This window comes from Sebastes umbrosus, chromosome 1, assembly GCF_015220745.1.
Source record: "Sebastes umbrosus isolate fSebUmb1 chromosome 1, fSebUmb1.pri, whole genome shotgun sequence".
NCBI lineage: Eukaryota > Metazoa > Chordata > Actinopteri > Perciformes > Sebastidae > Sebastes > Sebastes umbrosus.
Genome location: NC_051269.1, coordinates 29,289,748 through 29,309,767, shown reverse-complemented (window position 1 = coordinate 29,309,767; position 20,020 = coordinate 29,289,748). Strand labels below are relative to the sequence as shown.

At 38.9% G+C, this 20,020-nt stretch overlaps 2 protein-coding genes across 4 annotated transcripts; both read right to left on the bottom strand.

The window, feature by feature from the left end:
• Positions 1-79: 79 nt before the first annotated feature.
• mcrs1 (microspherule protein 1) lies at positions 80-8,349 on the bottom strand. 2 transcript variants are annotated; one of them, XM_037771360.1, is made up of 14 exons: positions 8,118-8,349; positions 6,295-6,449; positions 6,028-6,164; positions 5,754-5,920; positions 5,527-5,636; positions 5,315-5,423; positions 5,047-5,185; positions 4,402-4,477; positions 4,257-4,285; positions 4,045-4,137; positions 3,863-3,945; positions 3,631-3,718; positions 1,922-2,049; positions 1,333-1,833 (listed from the first exon to the last, which is right to left on the bottom strand). In XM_037771360.1, exons 2-14 carry the CDS (start codon positions 6,447-6,449, stop codon positions 1,747-1,749), a joined length of 1,401 nt encoding a protein of 466 aa, XP_037627288.1. In that variant the 5' UTR covers positions 8,118-8,349; the 3' UTR covers positions 1,333-1,746. The 2 variants fall into 2 exon arrangements, with proteins under 2 accessions (XP_037627297.1, XP_037627288.1); XM_037771369.1 differs by lacking the exons at positions 6,295-6,449; positions 8,118-8,349 and having other exon boundaries at positions 80-1,833; positions 5,754-5,918; positions 6,025-6,159.
• On the bottom strand, positions 1,911-19,284 carry LOC119489175 (25-hydroxyvitamin D-1 alpha hydroxylase, mitochondrial). Of its 2 annotated transcripts, XR_005207123.1 has the most exons (10): positions 18,953-19,189; positions 17,082-17,272; positions 16,558-16,748; positions 15,165-15,365; positions 14,118-14,281; positions 13,853-14,019; positions 13,680-13,761; positions 13,353-13,550; positions 12,178-12,445; positions 1,911-1,921 (listed from the first exon to the last, which is right to left on the bottom strand). XR_005207123.1 is itself a non-coding variant. In XM_037771350.1 (9 exons), the coding sequence occupies exons 1-9, from the start codon at positions 19,187-19,189 to the stop codon at positions 12,332-12,334; spliced, it is 1,545 nt and encodes a 514-aa protein (XP_037627278.1). In that variant the 5' UTR covers positions 19,190-19,284; the 3' UTR covers positions 11,340-12,331. The 2 variants fall into 2 exon arrangements, 1 of the variants encoding a protein (XP_037627278.1); XM_037771350.1 differs by lacking the exon at positions 1,911-1,921 and having other exon boundaries at positions 11,340-12,445; positions 18,953-19,284.
• Positions 19,285-20,020: the final 736 nt, after the last annotated feature.

Genomic DNA, 20,020 nt, shown 5'->3' with positions numbered 1-20,020 from the left:
GCAACAACAGATCCACTGGACTGCACTGTCTGTGTTTTGATGACGGTATTTCCAACATCCCTGGTAGATTTTTTTTTTCTTTTACACATGCCCTAAGTTATCCAGGTCATTTCTGTGGGTGTTTAGATTGTCCAGTGTCCTTATTTCCACCTTCATGTCAGTGAAGTACACTTTGTGAAATGGACCAGAACATCCTGTTGATCAGCGACACATTTTACAGACAAAACAAGTTATGGGACAGATCTGTCTGACATTTCCACATCAGGTCACAGTCGCACTCTACACACACCTTAAATACATATTTGTCTAAGGAAAATGGTATGCAGGTGGGTGCAATCTGTTCATGTACTAGAGCTGTAAATGCCAGAAAGATTTCCCCTAAACAAGTTTTTTTTTGTAGTTTTTAAAGTGTAACCACCTGCCATGAGATAGGTATGATCAGTATTTCAGCCTGATCAAAAGTATTAGAAATACATCTCAGAATAGTACTGTTCAAAATATATTGAGTATTTGCTTCTACTGTAGAGAAACCCTATCACTTACACTGTGTGTGCATACTGGGCTCTCTAGCACTACCTGTTGGCAAAGTGTACAGAATCAACACTGCTGCAATAAACAGTCAAGAGCTACAGTTATACAGTACTTCTACCAATTCTTGCTTGCCTTTGATTTCAATATTTATTCAAATTATTTGTATTATCTTTTGTATGTTTTGGTCACTGGTTTTAAAAGAATATGCAAAAAAAAAAGTTTAACTTGAGTATTAATATAACATTTTCCCTCAAGTAAGTAGTTCTCCCACATCCCTGTCATATGCTACGGAGATTTCTTAACATTTCACTGTGATTTTTTTCAGTGTTTGATGATGAAAAACAAATAAAATCACAAACAGACAGTTCACCCCCCCCCCATTCGTTCCCCATCCCCACCTTGATAACAAAGTGATCTATTTACACCAAACTGTTCTAGTTTAGTGAAGTCTTTTCAAAATAATTTATGTTATTGATGTGACAGTATGTGAGGTTTAAGAACATTGATAAAAGGATCCAAAAGCACTAAACACGTCACGTTTTACTATTCTATTAATCCATTGCTGGTTCATATGCGAGTCATTCAAGAGGCGAGTTACCTGCTTATGTAAGTGTAGGAAGTAGCTCACTGGTCCTCTGTGGTCAAGTGTCTGAGACATACATTTCCTGTTACCATTTTCTGATTTCTAACTGATCAATCATTCTAGTAAAAGAAAATATGGACAAACCTTTCATAACATCTAAATATACTCATATTAAAAGATATACTATGAGAGATTCGGGCCACAGATAACAAGTCAAATGATATCTAAAGTCCTTTTCTCACATCTCCATGTATTTCATTTTTTTTGCAGATTGGACTCAAAACTTCAGAACAGCGTGTATACAAGTTTAATATTTTGAAAAAGCTTTACTACAGAATTTAAATACAATATTCTGAAAAAATTGAGGAAAAAAAAAAAAACGTGTCTACATTACAACATGGAAACTGTCCAAACAACAAGTAACATTTGTTACTACCTTTCTCCAGGATTGAGCTGTAGTCTGTTTAGAATTCACATTTCAGGTTAATGTGGCCGTTGTCGGTCTGATTCGTGGTAGTACTACTGCGCTTCATGAGATAAACTGTTAACCACTGTTGGACATAGCAGGACTGACCGGATCGGATCGCCTGCCAGTTTGCGTCCAGTATGTTCTTCTGCCGGATGGCTGACATTCACTGCGGCGTCATCTTGGCTGCTTCAGCTTTTATAAGTGAGATGAGTTCCAGGTTAATGAGAAACACAAAGCGAAGACCTGCAATCTGAAGAGACAGATACAGTATGTTAGTGTTAGGGCCATGTCTCACTCAGTACCACTCAGATAGATCATGGTTCACACCCTCCACACACCTCCACCACTGAGTTGTTGTTGAGTTTCCACTTGTTGCCCGACAGGACCGGTCTGCCATCAATGTAGATGGGTCGTCTGCCCTCATTGGCGATGAAGAAGTCTCCATTATTCTTCAATTTAATAATTCCTGTAGACATCAATATGATATGATAATTAGTTTAAAAAATACATCAAGATTATTGACTGATAATTAGTAGTTTGGTTACTTTCAGCAACATTAGAGAGGATCAATTGATGCCAATTGAAACAATTACTAAGTTTTAAAGGGATTTAAAGGTGTTTTGAAGTGGGATTGTATGAGGAACTTATCGATAGTTAGTGTATTACCTACAGTAGATGACGGTCGGCACGCCCCCAGTTTGGAGAAGAAGAGTTACCGCACGGGAGCAAAGTAATGTACTGCTGTGGACGGGGCTGCCAGCAAAACCTATTTTAGCACCTAAAATAAAGGCCCGCCTAAAAAAATCTGTATCAGTTTAACCGTACGCTATATTTTGAATATTTTCGCCGGTTTACCTTGCAGTGAGACAGCTATACAGTCTATGTTTACTGACAGGGAACTAAAGCCGTTATGCATGCTCTCGCTAAAGCAACCAGACTCCATTTAATTTTCCCTTGCAGAACACGAGAATGGCTGGTCTACCGCTGCCTTGATCGTGAGTTTATTTGTGTCTGCGAGATAAAATTACATTTTTTTTCAAGGGACTCTGGTGGCTTTGGCGAGAGAATAGATGGATACAACAGCTTCAGTTCTCCGTCGTAAAGCTGTGAAAATATTTAAAATACAGTGGACAATATTGTTTTTTTTAGATGGGCCTCTCTTCTAGGTGACTAAAATACATTTTGCTGGTGACCCCGTCCACAGCACTATATAGCTTTGCTCCCGTGCGGTAACTCCTGTCTGCTTCTCCAAACTGGGGGCGTGCCGACCGTCATCTACTGTAGGTAATACACTGACTATGGATAAGTACCTCAAACAACCCCACTTCAAAAACACCTGAACTATCACTTTAATATGAAAATAAATCAAGAAAATAAATATACAGGTATAAAATCAACTGTTGATTCAAAACTATTAAAAGGCCTTAACCTTTTGAGATACAAACGATGACACAAAAAATTATTGTGACACTCTAATGCAATTTGCACAGGTTTTGTTTCCATAACTTGCTGAGGCCAAAGCAGCAGCTAAGCTGTTATAAGATGAAACAAAGCACATAAATATATATTCCCCCGACCAGAATGCTGTGAAGAATTAGCCACGTTCCAGGAGAGTACTACACCCAGAGACGGGACCTTTTGCAGGAACTACAGCAGAAGTAAGTCTAGACCTTGGTTCCTCTGGTTGAAAATGCAATTGGGGGCCTGCGACGAGCTATATTAATTTGTGTTTCAGTTGCAATATCCACGCTTACTTTATACAAGCCTGCATTACTCAAATGTCACATATTTATGTTCAGAGCAGGTCTTGGCCAAATACAAATGGGGTGACTGGCAGTGTTGTGTTGACTTTAAAAAATAGAACATATTTGGTAATCATTAGGCTAAATAATCTCAACATCAAAAAATGTAAAATATATTATATAAGTAAACCATAGCTCAAATGTTCAAAAAACTTAAATTGTGGGAATGTTTCACTTAATTCTGTTTTTTAAAAACATTGTTTTGTATGTTACATTGCAACCTGACAGCATATGAGTTTATTCACCTTGTTTTCTTGATATTTTCCAGGCAGGTCCCTCTAGCGATAGATCTACATCTATTGGTTTATCCTTGGTCGCCCTGCCCAACGTAATCTGTGTGAACAGGAATAACAAGATCATTAGCATCATAGCGAGAATACATATTCGCAGATAGGAAATTCCTCTCACCGTTTCCTTGTCACAAACATAATATCTACATTGCTCATCTGTAACAACTGTTTCTGAACGATTTCTTACCTCTCGTGATCTCATGAGGTAGCGTACCATTCTTCCTCGTAACGCTGCCAGAGTCTGGTTGTCAAAGTCAGGCATGCTCATCCCTGGTGACACAAACACAAATTAGTTCCATTAAACTGGATTTCTCAAAAGAAATATACCTATAAAAGCCATCTACATGTGCCTAGTGAGTGAAAAGTTACCTGTAATACTGTCCACGAGGACCTGCCAACGAGGCAACTCCTGCTCCAGTTGTCTGATCTCTTTTTTTTGGTGGCGATCGGAAATCATCAGCTCTGAATGTACAGACAAAGGTAAATCATAGGTAAGGATATTTATATAAGCAATATCAAGATTATCAAAGATTTAATTTATGCTGTGCAAAATGAATTGTATTCATAATCCAATTTCTCACCATGTTCTAACACCTCATCTCTACTCTCCCTGTGCGAAAAGAAACAGAAAAATGTATCAGCGTTGAAAATTACAATAGAAGATAATAAAACACTTTCTTATCAGCAACAAACACATTAATACTGCAAAATGAAAGACCATCTTACTTTAACTTTACATCATCGACCATCTGCTCAGCATCAGAGAAGTTGAGGACCTGGTCACCTTTAGGGAGAGGCTGGACTGAAACACAATCAAAGCCAACAAGACGATTACAAACAGAACTGTTCAACGCCCATCACTTTATCTAGGAAAACAACACCCAGGAATTCCTCATATCACACTAAAGACTCACACTTAAGTTTTTACTTTATATGACTATTCAAAAAATTATATGGTCTTTATTTGCTATCCAGATTTTTATTAATCATTTCAGAGAAGCATAGTCAATTTTTTAAAGTTATCTTGAATGACTTTATAAACGTCACTGTTTTTGTGGACTTTACTTATCATATTCTGTATGTTTTCTTTGGCCCAACCTGTCGTTTACCTGTGTCCATCTCAACAAATGCATGCACAGGCAGCCTGTGTTTTGGTTCGTTGCGCTGCGTTCACAACTGCCCAAGCGAACCGCAACAGAGTTCAATTAAAACGGTCTAAATGTTGGCTTGTGAAAGCCCCCTAAGTCTCACAGGTTTATTCATAATTTGATGTACATTCGAGAACATAAGGCATTTTTTCAATTTGCCCAAATACAACTACTAAATGCTTTGAAATTATATTGGTGTAAATGTGTAGGCAACTCAACTTACCGCTCTGGTCATCCAGTAGGTAGTACTGCTTCAGCAGCTGCCAGTGTACCAGCAGGCTCTTAGGGGTGCGAGATGGGTGAAAGACACCGGGGTGTTTGCTCAGAAGCTCCTGGAACACGTCCAGTTTGGGCTGACTAGTCTGTTCAATGATGAATGTAAAACAAAACTACTTGTGAATACATGAGTCAAATGTTTACATTTAACAAGTATGCTACGGTACAGTAACTTTAAACTGATTAGATTGTTTGATATTTTATGTTTCACTTACTGAACCAATCTTAGCCAGCAGTGCCTCCTCAGCCTGACTGAAGAGAGCTTTGCTTTGGATTGCTGCAATGGCTTCTGGGTGAAGCTGACGCATGGCCTGCCATGCCAGCCTAAAGAGAGAGACAACAGAGAGAATTTAATCTCCTAAATGGGTAACCAATATAGAAACTTGGAGGGGAAGGTAAAGCTGCTGTCGGGTGGGTCTCTTCTTACTTTGAGATGACAGGATCGTAGAGAAGAGCGTACCACCTCTCTTTAATTTCCCGCAACGTGAAACGACAGCTGAACTTGACCCCCAAATGAACAGAGGTTAGGTCTGTGGTCTAGAGACAAATACAGACTCATTAGAACTGACAAAATGACTCACACAGACAAACTGGTCACATTTATTCCTAAACATTATCCTTTCGGACAATAATTTCAACTTTTATACTACTCACCTGCAACACTGCATTTATAAGTAGCAGGTCATCAGTGGGTTTCCATCTTCCCAAGTCTTTAGTAATATGTAGAGGCTGCTTGCTTTTCTTGACTCTTTTAGTGATGGGTGCAGGGTTTACTACCATGCTGAGAGGCAGTGTGAGAGAGGTTCCTGATTTTGTCACCTGACAGAGTCGCATAAAGGCACAGAAAATATCCATCAAACGTCTGTAAGCTCATCATCTTTGCTATGAGATTCTTCAAGAATGTGGGGGTTCAGGTCTTTTGTACCTTTTTTTTTCTCGCTAGATGAAGGTTCGCTCCCTGAACAGCGGACAGGCTCTATGACAGGAGGGCCTTTGACTCTACTGGAAGACTTCACGAGACTGCTCTCCACCAATTCATCATCAAACTTCTTCCTCTTTATTGACCTAAGGACAGTATTGAGCACCACAGAAACACACGGTAAAATATTCATAGCAGCATTAAACAAGAATTCAAAATAAAAATGTATAGATTATTCTGCTGGAATAATGCAATATACAGGAGTATAACTCAAACCTGGAGGAACTTCTGCGCTTGGGAACACCACTGCCAAACGCTTGTGTTGCCGTCCTTTTCACATCTTTTACTCCGAGTGACTCTTCGTCCTCTGACCGACTCTGAGCACCAGCGACTGCCATCGGTGCACCAACCACAGGGTCACCCGATTGCATCTGTTCAACGATAACATGAAACACATCAGGAAATAATCCTCTGACATTTCTCAGGTCAGAGTAGCATGACTAAAGACATGGTGAGACCAGACATCCTTTCTATGGCACAACTTCACAGAGTTGCAGTTTCTAAGGAGCACAAACTTTATCTTACAGGTTCTTCTTCTTCTTCTTCTTAGATTTTGTGTTTTTGGAGAGCTGGGGCAAACTCAACAAACTCATCTTACAGGTTGTAAACAGTAATTACAATCCAACAGCAGTTTGATCTCTTTCGAAAGAGCAGTAAAGGTTGTTGACGTGAGCAGGAGGTCTGTGTACTACAGGAGTATCTCACATTGACAAGCTATTTTTATTGGACTCTAATGGGTACTCAGGAATACATTAATCTTAACAACCCTGTATGACAACATGATATTAACGTTACATCTTTACGTTAACTCGTAATAGGAAACATAGCGTCAAAGTTATAACCAGACAGACGGATTTACACCTAAAATTAAAGTAGTGTATCCACAATGTTACTTCAATTCATTTCGCTTTATTGATCATGACTGTCAGGTGAACAATATTGCCAAAAGCATCAATACAATAATAAATAAAAATAAAAAAAAACAAAATAAAAACAAAAACATATATATATATATATATATATATATATATATACACATATATACAATTCATAAAGCAAATTACAATATATAGATATTTAAAAAGAACATGCATGTAAATGGAAGTAAACAAAAAAGAAGTAATTCATGTTTGTTGTGTCAATAAAACAAACAAACAAATACAAAAAACAATTAATAACAATATATTGCAATATCAAAGGATAAACTCTGTTAAATCCACCCCTGATCTAAGAAACAATCACACGGTGTAATGCACCTGCATGAGTCTATGAATGTCAGATGAATAAATGAATGAAGCATTATAAATAAATATAAAAATGACTAAATATATAAAAAAAAATGTATTATAATAAATTATAAATAAATAATTTATTTCAAATGTTTGTGTATTTATTTATTATTTTATTTATTTAATAATAAATAAATAGAAATAGCATATAATAATAATAATAATAATAATAATAATTAATAAATGCAAGTCAACAAAATGAATGAAGCATTATAAATAAATATAAAAATTACTAAATATATATATAAAAAATATTATAATAAATAATAAATATAATAAATAAATAATGTATTTATAATGTTTATGTATTATTTTATTTATTTAATAATAAATAATAAATATAAATAGCATATTATATTAATAATAATAATAATAATGAATAAATGCAAGTTAACAAAAATGACCACCAGCTCTGTATGTGGAGTATCTGTGTGTTTGTTTATGGGAGTCAGAGTAGCTAATGAACTTAGCTCTACCTTTGTTTACATGTAATGTTAGCCACAGTGCCTCTCCTTCTGTCTTTAATCTGTAACATTTAACATGAATCTAATAAGTGTTGCGAGCAAGATATCTTGCAAAAACAATATTGCACTTCAGTGTGTTTGGTTAGAAAACCTCATTTAATGAGAATAACGCTCGTTTATATCGGCTAGCTAGCATTAGCTTAGCTTAGCTTAGCTAGCACAACGTTCGCTAGCATTAGCTCGTTAGCATTACAGTGACCGTTAGCTGCTCCGTCTGGTGACTCACCTTTCCTCGCTGTTCTCCGTCGTTGTGGTGTCTGATCCGTTACCTGGAGTCTGTATAAGCGATGTATGTCTTTTGTAAACGCCTCGCTGGATAGCTACATGGCTAACTGGCTACATGGATGTGACATATGATGCCTGGTTAGCAGGTTAGCATTAGCTAGCTGCTAGTCTGTTTTCTTCCTGTGAGGTTTTTACGGCGGTTGGTCGCTTTACGGCGCAGAGCAGCAGCGCCCCCTGCTGGACTGGAGCGTCTGGAGCATCTTCATTCCTCTATATCAGAGGTCTAAGCAACCCTGTGGATTTATAAACATGGAAATGAATAACTGTTGTTTTTTGTTTATATTTTCATTTTTATTTATCAAAAAAGTCATAATATTATGAGAATAAAGTCAGAAGTTTACGAGAAAAAAGTCGTAATATTATAAGAATAAAGTCATAACATTATAAAGTAGTAATTTTACGTGTTATTTTCTTTTTTTCTCATAAAGTTATGACTAGTTAAGTTATTCTCGTAATATTACAACTTTTTTCCTCTTAAAGTTATGACTTTATTCTCGCAATATTCCGACTTTTTTTCTCATAAAGTTATGACTTAGTCTCGTAATATTACGACTTTTTTCCTCGTAAAGTTAGGACTTTATGTTGTAATACTACGACTTTTTCTCGTAAAGTTATGACTTTATTCTCGTAATATTAAGAATTTTTTCTTGTAAAGTTATGACTTTATTCTCGTAATATTATGACTTTATTCTCATACAGTTATGACTTTTTTCTCGCAATATTACGACTTTTTTCCTCGTAAAGTTATGACTTTATTCTCGTAATATTATGACTTTATTCTCATAAAGTTATGACTTTACTCTCGTAATATTACGAATTTTTTCTCGTAAAGTTATGACTTTTTTCTCGTAATATTATGACTTTATTCTCATACAGTTATGACTTTATTCTCGTAATATTACGACTTTTTTTCTCGTAAAGTTATGACTTTTTTCTCGCAATATTACGACTTTTTCCCGTAAAGTTATGACTTTATTCTTGTAATAGCAGATGTTTTTTTCCCTCAATATGGCCCTAATACTCCGTGGTACATTTGCTCTTTGGCCCTCACTGCATTAGACTTATATACTATATACTTAGACTGTAGGCTGTGTTACCTTCATCACAATGCTCAAATGTTTTGTGGCTCCAGACAGATTTCTTTTTTTTCTTTGCCTAAAATGGCTCTTTTGATAGTAAAGGTTGCTGACACCTGCTCTATGGATAATGGTGTTGCCCTCAGGTAACAAACTATTATATAATATATTGTATATATTAATTAATACATGAACCATGGATGTATGGATGTATTTATAGAAAACTAAAAATATATATGCATGTAGCCTACATTAGTATGTAAAGAAGTATGTTTGGTTGTTTAAAGATTTATTTTGTTTTTATTTATACTAAAACTGTGGGGGGGTTTTGTACGTTGCTCAGGGCAACATTGTGCAGTTGGGCTACTTTTGTTCGATCAATATCATGCTAAAGTGTGTTCAGCCTTTACGCTCCCAGCCGCTGGAACAACCTTCCAGAGGAACTGAGAGGAGCTGAAAATATTGATATCTTTAAACGTAAACTAAAAACCCATCTATTTGGTCTGGCTTTTATGTAGTGTTTTATAATTGTACGGTTTTATTGTTTATATTTATTTTATTTATCATCATCATTATAGTGTTTATTTTACTATATTTTGTTTAATCAACATTTTATTGCTGATTCTGTTTTATTAAATTTTAATACAATCAGCTTATTCTGTGTAGTTTCATAACTTGTATTTATTTTTATTGTTTGTTTTTATTTTCTTGTATTTTATTTATCTTTTATTATCTTAAATACACATCTTTTATTGCTTTCTTATTCAATGAACTTTTATATTGTTTTTTTTGGTGTGCATTAGTCTCTAAATCTATTTTTAACATTCTACATTTTTGCCAATCGTGTGTACAGCACTTTGAATTGCATTTGACTTGTTTGAAAGGTGCTATATAAATAAAGCTTGATTGATTGATTGATTGATTGATTGATAATATCATAATTAGAACCATAGTCAATGTTTTTATTTTATTGTACACAAGAACATTTTATGGGCAGAAGGAACATGATGGAGCAGTTGGGGTCGTCGTTCCCTCTGACAGTGAGGAGGACAATGAGCGAGAGTCAGAAAGAGTGGATCCCCCTGGACCCCACCGGATCACGTTTAAGAGACAGTTAGGAGGTCAGGGGTCAATCAGCAGAGTATAACATGTGTGTGCTTGCATGTGTGTGTGTATATGCAGGTGTAGTGGCATATTTTCACAGTGTGGTATTAGTAGTTATCGACCCACAGCTGCTGCACCACAGCTCCACATGATCACGTCATGGAGGAACTTTGATTCTCTGTGTTGTATTTCTTAGAAATCACTGCCTACGTGCCTGATGGTTGGTCACCGGCATCAAACCAACAGCACATGTCTGATCGGTTAGATCTAATCTGATGCAGCTGATGGTGTTAGAGCTTGAAGCAAACGCTGAATCGTGACAGAGGTGAATTATTTGGGTTAACAAGACAAGTGGGCATCACATTAACACCAAAGAAACAGGTGATATCGCTGACGTAAACTTGGATTCTCATTGGTTTGGCCAAATAAATATCAACAAATAGGCAGAAGTCCAACTTGACAACTTTTAATGACATCTACAGTAATAGTTTGTGTTAAATTAGAATAAATACAGAGTTCAGATACTGAAGCTTACTACATTTACAAAATGGTGGTATGTCACTCATAGAAGTTTTAAAACAAATTAAAGAAGTTGCATTGTGCTGCACTGCTGAACTGTGGCACATATTTACATTTTAAGGACAATACAGACAAAGACTGGGTGCAGAGTGGCACCATGCATTCCTACACAGGAATCATTTCAACAGCTGCCATTTGTTTTGTAAAAAAAGGGACCCGTCACTAAAAGTTGACCATAAGCATCTTACAAAATAAACTTTGATCAACATCATATCTACACAAAACTCTCACAGTAGCTGAACAGAGTGCTCCAGGGATGACGTATTTTTGTAGGCCAACCAGGAAGTTAGCATCACCCTGGTTCCCTCGACAAAAAAACAGTGGGATTTTTCCATTGGATTTTGGATTATTGGGTAAAATAAGCTCAGTGGCAAACACACGTTTATGATACTTACACATTTTGTTCTGAAAGATAATCTTTACAAATGAACACCACTTTTATGATTTTTGAAGTGTAAATGCAATCGCCAGAAGTAAAAAGCTAACGTTAGGCTATAAACATACTACACCACAGTCGCATGAGCGCAAGTATACTCAACAAGGCTGTAGAGGCGGGCGAGTCGGCGTGATGGAGTTTAGTAGACTCATTTAGCCACTTGTTAGTTTAACGTAAAAGCTTCAAAATTCAAGAGAGGGTTATTTATTGATGTATTTTATAGTGTAGAACAAAATGTTAAAATCTCTTCAGCTTGTGTTAACCACAGACCTTATTTCAGGCATCCAACTAAAAACCCATTGACTTCTAGACAAGGGAACCAGAAGTGCTAAAATGCTAACTCATTTAGGACTCATTCCTGCAGCACTCAATAAGAGCTGGAGAAACAGCATTTCCATGTGCCAGTCTGAGACTCTCCTAATACTCTTGAGTAATTTATGGCACACTGAGTATGTCAGACTTATATACAGGAAACTAAATGAAATATCTGCACGACCAGGACACACAAGAAATTCTGTATATAGCTAAAAGCGCAGACGATCACAAGTCATAATCAGATTAAGGAAGGGGTTACTCGAAAATATAAAATCAGCTTCAAATACGGCCAACACGCTCACTTTAAGATTGTCTATTGAAACGTACTGCTCAGTCTTGGCTTCTGTGCAAATAAGTGCTTGATGGTGATTTTAGTCTAAAAAAAAAAACCCCACAGTATTACATTTGGAGTTACACTGCTCCCAGTGGAAAGCCTCAGTGATGAGTTGTCGCTGCTCATCCTTCATTCATTCTGTCCTTCTCCTCACGACACTAGGTTACGGGTACGGAGGGCTTTGGCCTTTGTCGTGTCGTGTCGAAGGTTGAAGGTCCGCTCTAACTGCGTGCAACCGGCTCACGGCTCCTGTGTTAACTCCCGTCTGCGGGCGTTCTCTCTCATGTAACAGATCAGCACAGGAGAGTGGGTCATCGTTCAACAAACTGGAGGTTAATGACACTTTCAGGAACCAGTAGCGTCCGTGTCATGGGCTTCACGGAAATCCCTTCTGGGTCCGGCTTCACATCGAACTCTATGAGGATCTAGTGTGTGAACAGAGAAAACAGATTTAGTCCAGGGTGACTGAAATGAAAAAAAGTGCTCATCACGTGCTAAGTGTTAGGTCGTGACTCTTAACTGAAGTCCCTGGATTAAGTAATCAAATTAATTCATTAGGAACTGGATTTGCACAACAGTTTAAATCCCCATCGCTTACATTATTCCGTGAAAAAATGCAGCAAGAGGATTTGTCGGAAACACTGCAGTTTCTGACAAACTATATTTAATCGGAAACAATCTAAAGCACTTGTTGACTAATTCAAATAATCTGTGTACATGCAGCCTGTTATAGAATGTGTTTACGATGTCTTGAGACAAATATATGTTGTTTTAAATGTTACATGAAACATTTTTAAATGACTGAGAGGTTAAAAACTGTTAAAAACGGTTCTGATTTTCAACAGATAATCAAACACTCAATTACTGCTGAATATACACAGTTTTCAACCACAAAATAGAGCCTTTCTGGTAGCTGCAACGATTAATCGATTAGTTGTCAACTATCAAATTAATTGCCAGCTATTTTGATAAACGATTAATCACTTTGAGTAATTTTTTTAAAGAAAAAAAAGTAAAAATTCTCTGATTCCAGCTTCTTAAATGTGAATATTTTCTGGTTTCTTTACTCCTCTATGACAGTAAACTGAATATCTTTGAGTTGTGGTCAAAACAAGACATTTGAGGACGTCATCTTGGGCTTTGGGAAACCCTGATGAACGTTTTCCATCATTTTATAGACCAAACAACTAATCGATTAATCGAGAAAATAATCAGCAGATTAATCGACAATGAAAATAAATGTAGTTGCAGTCCTACTTCCTGGTCATATCACAAACTACCTATCTATATCAAAGTCTTAAAGAAACACGACATCAGGTCCAGCCAACTCACCCTGGCGAGAGCGAGGTAGAGCTCCAGCTCGGCGATACGACGACCTATGCAGCTGCGTTTTCCCACGCCAAACGGTACGGAGGCGTACGGGTGGTGAGTCTGGTCCTTGTTCAGCCACCGATGGGGCTGGAACTCATTTGGATTTGTAAACACCGCTGGATCCCGTGATGTTGCAAAGTGGCACAGGGTGATCAGAGTCTGAGTGGAAAGATTTTACTATTAGATACGCGTAACATTCACATTTAGCCCAGTAAGAAGGACTCCTCACAGAATCCATCACAGAGTACGAATGGTTTCAAAGTGCGCTAATTCCCTCAACACACTCACATTTTTAGGGATGAGGTAGCCTCCGACCTCGATGTCTTTCTCTGTGATGACTCTTGCATTGGCAGGAATAACGGGGTACAACCTGGAAAACAAAAGTTAAATAATATGAGCAAACTTCAAAGTTGAAAAACTACATGTCTTCAGGAAATGAACAGAAATCTTTTGAGTTGTACCTGAGCACTTCTTTGACTGTGGCTTTCAGGAGAGGCATGCGGGCCACATCTGCTGCCTCCGGTATGCTCCGACCCTCCAGCACGCTCAGCACCTCATCCCGCAGCGATGCCTGCACCTCGGGGTGACGTGACAGCTCGTACAACGACCAGGACATGGTGCTGGAGATCTGAAAGGACGGGCAGGGTGCACGAGAGGTCAATAAATAAATCAGGGAGAACCGACGGCAGAATCCAGCGTAGAAGGGGACAGAGTGATCATTCTTACTGTGTCGACTCCTGCAAGAAGCAGCTCGGTGACGTTGCTGTAGACCGTCTTCAATGGCAGCCCGGTCCGCGACAGGAAGTAGGTGAGATAACGACCCTCCACCTTCTCTCCACGGGCAACCTTCTCTGCTTCGGCCGTCAGACGCTGGTCAATGTGGCCTTTTGCTGGAAGCACAGAGATGAGAGGCCATTATGACAGGATATTGAGACCAAGCAGGAAGTCGTGAGCTTTAGTAAAGTTTGTAAGTAGTAAATTTGGGGAAAACAACCAGAGAATTATGTTTATTATAACCACAGTTTGATGTTTAAGACTTAGAGCGCAGATGATCTTGCAGTGCGTAAGAGTTAAAGACTTTAATCTCCTGCTTCCTGATCCAGTTTGCACCAGAGCGATTATTTTAAACATGTTCGATTCAGATCTGGATGAGTCTTAACGTACTGGAAGAGTGAGGAGTGTGACGATAACCCAGCGCTGAGTGGAAACCAGCAACAGACAATAAGAAATGAGAAGGAGCGGAAGGAAAATAATCATAAAGTGTGGAAAGACGTGCAGTATGTTTGTTTTGGTTTCATGTTCAATTCAATTCAAACAACTTTATTAATGCCTCTAGGGGCAATTGGTTTGGAGAAGCTTGTACATAAAAACATAGATAAAACACAGTAACACAAAACAACAACAATATATGTAAGCTAAAAATACAGGATCTAAAACGATTACTGATGTAAATTAGACTAACTAATAAATAAACTGACTGAATAAGAACAATAGAAGGATCAGTCTAATAAGGGATAAAGGATCTGTGGTAAAAGGAACTGTTGAAAAACTGGTGAATTTCTCTGCTCATGCAGCTTTTTAAGAAATGTATTTGATGTTAATTTTTTATATATTTTTTCATTATATCTTCCAATTTTATCACTTTCAACAGTGTTTTTGTAAAAAATACTAAAATGACATACATACAATCATCACTATCAGAGTTATTATTTAGTAGGCTAACATTTTCCTACGCCGACACTGAACTCAAATGATCAGGAGAAGTGAACCTACCGAAGTCAAACATGTAGTCCCAGCACTGACAGAAGATGTTCCAGGGTTTAGGAAACAGCTGGTGTAACCACTTGGGCATGGCCATGGTGAGAAGCGTCATCACAAACATGGTGTTGATCGACTGGATGAAACGCTCTGTCTCTTCTGGGACAACCTCATCCAGGCAGCCGATTCTGGATTCAAACAACACCGAGGAAATGCCTGTCAAAGAAAAAAAGAGAAAAAAAAGAAAGATAAATGAGGAGGTGAGAAAGAAGCAGCACGAGGGCTGACAGGAATGTACCGCAAACTGCACAGGGAGATGAAACCACATCTAATAAAGCTTCTTCTGATGGTTAACATTTTACTTTTCAACAACAGTGTCAACATGACGGCAGAGTAAACGTTTGAGAGCTGTGCACGTGACCACACAGTCACTGGACTGAGACTGTGTTTAGTCTGGGTTAAATCTGGGAGAAGTGCATGAATGAATGTAGCGCTTTCATCTCTGTCGAGGAGCCTTGAGGCGGGGAATGAGGAGTACTCAATAATCAGTGGTTATTATGAGCTGGTATTAGGTCGAAATTAAGACAAGTACAACTGAAGTACTGAGCTTAAGTGCAATTTTGAGGAACTTGTACTTTACTTGAGTATTTCCATTTTACCATATACTTCTACTTCACTACATTTCAGGGGGAAATATTGTACTTTTTACTGGGCTACATTCATCTGACAGCTGGCATATGATCTGTTTATAGAATATGATGCAGTGTTATATGTAGGTGTAGTTTAAATTAGCTCCATCTTGACAAACTACAACATTTAATGTTGCTTACACTGTAATGCATCAGTGCAATTATCCAATATAATATATAAATATATATAATAACATAACACTCTGAAATAGGCCATTCTGCTTTTCCTGGTAATAACTTTGAATACAGGACTCTCTCTCTACTTGTAAATTAGTATTTTTGTATTGCATACTTTTGCTCAAGTAAAGGATTTGAGTACTTTTTCCACCACTAGAAAGGTGAGCTAAAGTCACTCTGGCTGCACATTTTGCACTTCCCTTACACATTTATATGTGTACTTGGTACAAATTTCCAGTTGGCTGCTCTAGCTCTTTGTTTTATTGTGTTGATGTTGTGTTTTGTATTCTGATTTTATGTGAACCCTGGATGCAAAAGAAATGTCCCCTCGTGGGACAATAAAGATAACCTAACCTAACCTAAAGGTTACTTGGTGTTGATCGATGATGGCACAACAGGCTTTGACAGGCATGTATGTTTAAAATGTCACATAATGCTTCTCCCTGCATGTGGCTGGCCCTAATTACCAATGTTTACACGGTGTGGTACACCCTGTAGTGATGCATGATGCCGCCACGCCTCAAGGCCACATGAAACCTTACCCTCGAGGCCGAAGCGATAGAACTCGCTGGCGATGTCGGAGACGAGGCCCTGGGAGCCCCTGCGAAGGCGAAGTTTGGCAACGAGGTCGCTGACCACGCCGTTCAGGGTCTTATCGTAAGCTTCGACTGCTTTTGGGCGCAGCATGTGCTTCCCCAGGAGGCTTCTCACCGACTGCCACTCCTCCCCTTCACTGGGAACACACACAGAGTACAAATACTGGTGTTAGTATTACTAAACTAGTAGTACAACGTCAGGCTTTCAAGAGTGTTTAACTGCTGAATTAAAAAGGTTTCGTCCACTTTATTTCATTCTGAATCAGCAAAACAGTAAGAGGGCTTAATATTAATGAATGAAATGAGTTCAACTGCTGTCTTATCTTTGATTTTAATGTTTTCAGTTCTCAGTTACTTAATTACATCAGCCAGTAACGCCACATGTCACACTATGAAAGTACAAATCATTGAAGTTTACATTTAGTTTGACACTATGGACTACTACTAGGAAGTGTCAGAGTGATACTCACGATGTCAGGAGTCCATAGTGGTGTCCTCTGAGCTGCCTGTAGTCCTTCCAGGAGGAGAGGTCAGAGCGCATGGGGTGCTGGCCCTCCTGCCTCAGCACCTGCTCAATGAGCGCTGGATCGGCCACATGAACTGTCAGGATGGGGCCGAAGCTCGCCTTCCACATGGGCCCGTACCGCTGCACGCCTTCCAGCTGGAAGAGAGAGAGGGGGGGGGGGAACTTGTGAAAACCCTGCAGGCTATGAGGTGATCTCCATCTTTAGATGTAGCTTACATGCAGGTTTTCTCTAATCCAATGGTTCTCAACCTTTTTTTGTGTCAAGGATCCCTAAACTGATTCACATTAGGTCACACACCCCTGTTTGATAATATTTCGCTTCAGGGACCTCCATCGAAAAGATGTTGGTTGTTAGATATGATTAACAGAATTCTTTAGTTGTCAACTACAGTTGAGGAGATTACCGTGGAGGACATGAAACTCTTACTCACTGAATTAAATAGTTAAACTAATCAGTTCTCCATTTTTCTGGGGACCACCTGGAACTCCCTCAAGGACCCCTGGGGGTTCCCGGACCCCTGGTTGAGAACCACTGCTCTAATCTACTCATGATTATATTTTCACTGAAGATACATAACTTTGATCAGCCAAATCTTGTTCTCTACTTGGCAGACATGTTGATAACTGATTGCTAAATTAACTTACAAACCATGATGTCTCAAAAGGGAAATTTATATTTAAGCCACTCAACAATGTGTTTTGCCTGCATGTTGTTACACTTAAAGCTTGAGCAGAGTTTGGCACTAGAAGGCTGTTTTCATATTCATATGCTGAAAGGGGAAAGTTCCTCTGTGCTCACCTTTAAATCTCAATTATGTTATCAGAAATGCATTCATTCTGCTCTCTTTGAATGTCCTGTGTATCAATATATATATATATATATATATATATATATATATATATATATATATTATCATTTAGTCCAGTGGTTCCCAAACTTTTTCACATCAAGGACCCCTAAACTGACACAAATTTGATAAGATTTTTTTTTTGATTACAGAAAGTGTATGAAATGTGTATGACCCCTAAACTGACACAAATTATACCACGGACCCCCATTTGATACGATTTTGATATTTGATTACAGAAAGTGTATGAAACCCATGACCAAAATAGTCATACATCCTGTCATCATGTAATTTATGGAAGGAATTATAGTGAAAATAAATTATTCCCCTTTTTGCATGCAAGGGACCCCTGGAACCCCCCTGAAGGACCCCCACTTTGTGCATCCCTGATTTAGTCCACTATGTTGCAGAATATATTGATACTAAAAAGGCATACATACACTTCAATAAAGGTTGAATTGAATATATATATATATATATATATATATATATACATATATTTATCATTTAGTCCAGTCGTTCCCAAACTTTTTTACGTCAAGGACCCCTAAACTGACACAAATTTGATACGATTTTTGCTTTTTGGGTGTTTGATTACAGAAAGTGTATTAAAGCTATGACCAAAACAGTCATACATCCTGTCATCATGTTACTTATGGATGCAATTATATTGTACTGTAATTACCCTGTGCCTTTTCTACCTTTTCTTCTCTTAAAGCTGACTCGGTGTAAACTGCTCAGAATTACAATGTACTTGGCAAATAAAACTCTTGAATCTTGAATTATAGTGAAAATAAATGATTCCCCTTTTTGCAGGGGACCCCTGGAAGCCCCCTCAAGGACCCCCACTTTGGGAACCCCTGATTTAGTCCACTATGTTGCAGAATATGTTGATATTAAAAAGGCAACTATTGTAAAAATAGGACCTCCAACCAAAAGTTGGACCTCCTCTGTCATCTCTTCTTACCTGTAACTGGTGCAGCCTGGACAGCCCTCGTTTGGCGAACAGATCCCAGGCGAAGCTGACCACCGACGGTCCAGGCATGTGGTCCAGACTCCTGACCTCCACCGCCTCCTGCTGCTTCTGTTTGGCGGCTGCTGATGAAGCGCCCTCGACCCATCTCTCCATCCACTTGAGCAGCGGGAAGGCGCTGCGGCCGGACACTCTCAGAGCTTGTTGCAGCATCCTTCTCGCAGTGATCATGAAGCGGTGGCCGGACGCGGCTCTTTCGGGTGTCTCGGGTGCTCATTTTGTTTCCCCCGGTTGGAGGCAGTATTTATAACGCACACGAACCTGCTCCTCGAACCTGCACCGTTTCTTTAATCTGGACCAATCAATGGGTGTCAATGCAGCGCAGGTCCCGCCCCCCAACACCCCCCCTGCTGCCCCCCCAGTGGATGAGACAGTGAATGAAGGTGTGTCCAATCAGAGAGCTGAGCTCAGACCAGCCCAGACACAGCACACGTGGAGGCCCTGGATAAATAATACATTACTTCTCCTCTGTTGGCCTACTGTTGAAGCTTATCTCACCCCCACCTCCTCCACCATCACCCTCCACCTCCACCATCACCCTGCAGCACTTTGCTCTCTGACACTCCTGCAGACAGACAGACATGCTTCCAGTGATCACGCACCACCGTGTGGAAATGAGGTCTTGTGTGCTTAATAGAAACACTGTTACCCCTCAAGGCCAATTATTATAGATCCAATTGATTTAGGCTGGGCCACAAGCTCCAAGCAGAAAGTACAGAAATCAATAACCAAACAAAGTGCCCTAATTTGGCTGCAGGGCGTCTTATAAATAAGAAGGGGGCCTGTTGAGGGCCCGCAGTGACAAAGACATGGGAACATTCTAGCTTAACGTGGGGTAATAAGCAGGGACAGACTGTGTCTTTTTAAGACCTGGGGAGGCAGGGGGGGTTGTTTGTTTACCCAACTATGACCAATTCTTTTGCTGACACGGAGGGTTTCCTAGCAAATCCTGACCTGAATTCATTTGAACTGGAATTGGTCCATTCTGAGTGTGTGCGTGTG